We start from the raw sequence: 1,851 nt of genomic DNA on the forward strand, positions 1-1,851 counted from the left end.
AGCTCCCAGTGGGGGCCTGGGGCCGCCTCTGCCCCAGTGCCGGGCTCTCAGCAGCCACATCCCTACACTGCCCAAAGCCCGGACTGCCCGGCCGTCCCCTGCAGCCACGAGGACAGCCCGTGCTGTCACTTGGACAAGCCCCTTCCTCAGGGCGGCTGGCCTTCTGCCTGAGACCCCTCCTTCCCGCTGCCATCCCATCTTCCCAGGGCTCCCCCTCTTCTCCTCGGGTCAGCCCAGGACGACACCGCGGGCTCGGAGGGTGGGAGGCACCAGGAGGAGCAGCCTGGGCGGCCAGTGGGGACCCTCCTGCCGGCCTGCGGCTCTCTCTGCGGCTGGGCACCCGGGCCCTGGTTAGTGGCCCCTGGAGGACAGGTGGCTGGGCGAACGTCCCCTGTCCCAGCACCAGGCCCTTGTGCCCTCTCCCGCTTCCTGCGTCCCCACGGCGACTGTCTCCATGGCGACACACGGGGTGGCAGGAACCTTGAGACCCAGGAGAGGCCCATGAGCGTTGGAGGCGGGGAAGGTCCCCCGCGGCGCACAACCGGCCCAGGCTGTCACGTGAGGGGGGCCCGCCGGTCATGTGACCGCGCCCGCCACCGAGCAGAGATGAGCGCCCGAGCCTGGCCGGCCCTGCCCTGGGCCCTGACCCTGCTGCTGGCGCTGGGGCTGCGCAGCCCGGAGGCCAGGGGTGAGTGCGGGCCCGTGGGCGTCCCCCCACCCCGCCCGGCGTCCCCCGTGCGCTGAGCACCGCGCCCTTCCAGCCCACAGAGTCACGGAGGACGACTTCCGGGAGGGCTACTTTGAGCAGCTTCTGGACCATTTCAACTTCGAGCGCTTTGGCAACAAGACCTTCCTCCAGCGGTTCCTGGTGTCAGGTGAGGTCGCCCGGGGGCCCCGGGACCCTAGGGTCCTGCCCCGCACCTCACCCACCCCTCCTGCCTCTGCCCGACAGAGAGGTTCTGGAAAAGGGGCAAGGGGCCCATATTCTTCTACACGGGCAATGAGGGGAACGTGTGGTCCTTCGCCAACAACTCGGGGTTCATCCAGGAGCTGGCGGCGCAGCAGGAGGCCCTGGTCATCTTCGCGGAGCATGTGGGTACTGGTGGCGGGCCGGGCGGGGCAGCGTGGGCGTGGCGGGGGTGCCGGGCTCAGTCCCACCCGCGCCCGACTGCAGCGCTACTACGGGAAGTCGCTCCCGTTCGGCGAGCAGTCCACGCGGCCCGGGCACACGGAGCTGCTGACGGTGGAGCAGGCCCTGGCCGACTTCGCGAGGCTGCTCAGCGCCCTGCGGCGGGACCTCGGGGCCCAGGACAGCCCGGCCATCGCCTTCGGTGGCAGGTGGGTCCCCGCCCGGCTCGCTTGTCCCTGAGCCACACACCCATGCTTGGCCCCAGGGCCAGGGACCTAGAAGTGCCGGGTCCTGCCGGGGGCACCGTGGGCCCTGAGGAGGGAGAGCGGGCGGGTACCGGGGAGGCCGTGCCCCAGCCGCCCTGTGTCCCCCACCCAGCTACGGGGGGATGCTCAGCGCCTACATGAGGATCAAGTACCCCCATCTCGTGGCCGGCGCCCTCGCGGCCAGTGCGCCCGTTGTGGCTGTGGCCGGCCTCGGTGACTCCTACCAGTTCTTCCGGGACGTCTCGGCGGTGAGCGAGGGTTCTGGGGCCCCGGGGCCGGACCAGGCTGTGGCAGCGGCAGCCACAACCCTTCTTTCTCCAGGACTTTGAGGGCCAGAGTCCCAAGTGTGCCCAGGGCGTGCGGGACGCGTTCCGGCAGATCCAGGACTTGTTCTTACAGGGAGGTGAGGAGGCCCCCTGCCCTGCAAGCTGTGGAACACCCCTCCCTCTGCCCCCC

The 1,851-nt window shown here is 70.9% G+C and overlaps 2 protein-coding genes across 2 annotated transcripts in view; both read left to right on the plus strand.

Annotated features, from left to right (window-relative positions):
- LOC121103037 (dipeptidyl peptidase 2-like) overlaps positions 1-171 on the plus strand; it is a 1,531-nt gene extending 1,360 nt beyond the window's left edge. The window contains exon 7 of the mRNA XM_040631381.1: positions 78-171. Coding sequence (XP_040487315.1) covers positions 78-171 — 94 coding nt within the window. The remainder of the gene's footprint in view (positions 1-77) is intronic.
- A 330-nt stretch (positions 172-501) lies between these two features.
- Positions 502-1,851, plus strand: part of LOC121103038 (dipeptidyl peptidase 2-like) — a 1,562-nt gene continuing 212 nt past the window's right edge. The window contains exons 1-6 of the mRNA XM_040631382.1: positions 502-688; positions 762-875; positions 953-1,092; positions 1,175-1,338; positions 1,508-1,643; positions 1,717-1,844. Of these exons, the coding sequence (XP_040487316.1) occupies positions 502-688; positions 762-875; positions 953-1,092; positions 1,175-1,338; positions 1,508-1,643; positions 1,717-1,844 (869 nt within the window). The remainder of the gene's footprint in view (positions 689-761; positions 876-952; positions 1,093-1,174; positions 1,339-1,507; positions 1,644-1,716; positions 1,845-1,851) is intronic.

The sequence above is a fragment of the Ursus maritimus genome, unplaced genomic scaffold (assembly GCF_017311325.1).
Source record: "Ursus maritimus isolate PB19 unplaced genomic scaffold, ASM1731132v1 scaffold_17, whole genome shotgun sequence".
In the NCBI taxonomy this organism is placed as follows: domain Eukaryota; kingdom Metazoa; phylum Chordata; class Mammalia; order Carnivora; family Ursidae; genus Ursus; species Ursus maritimus.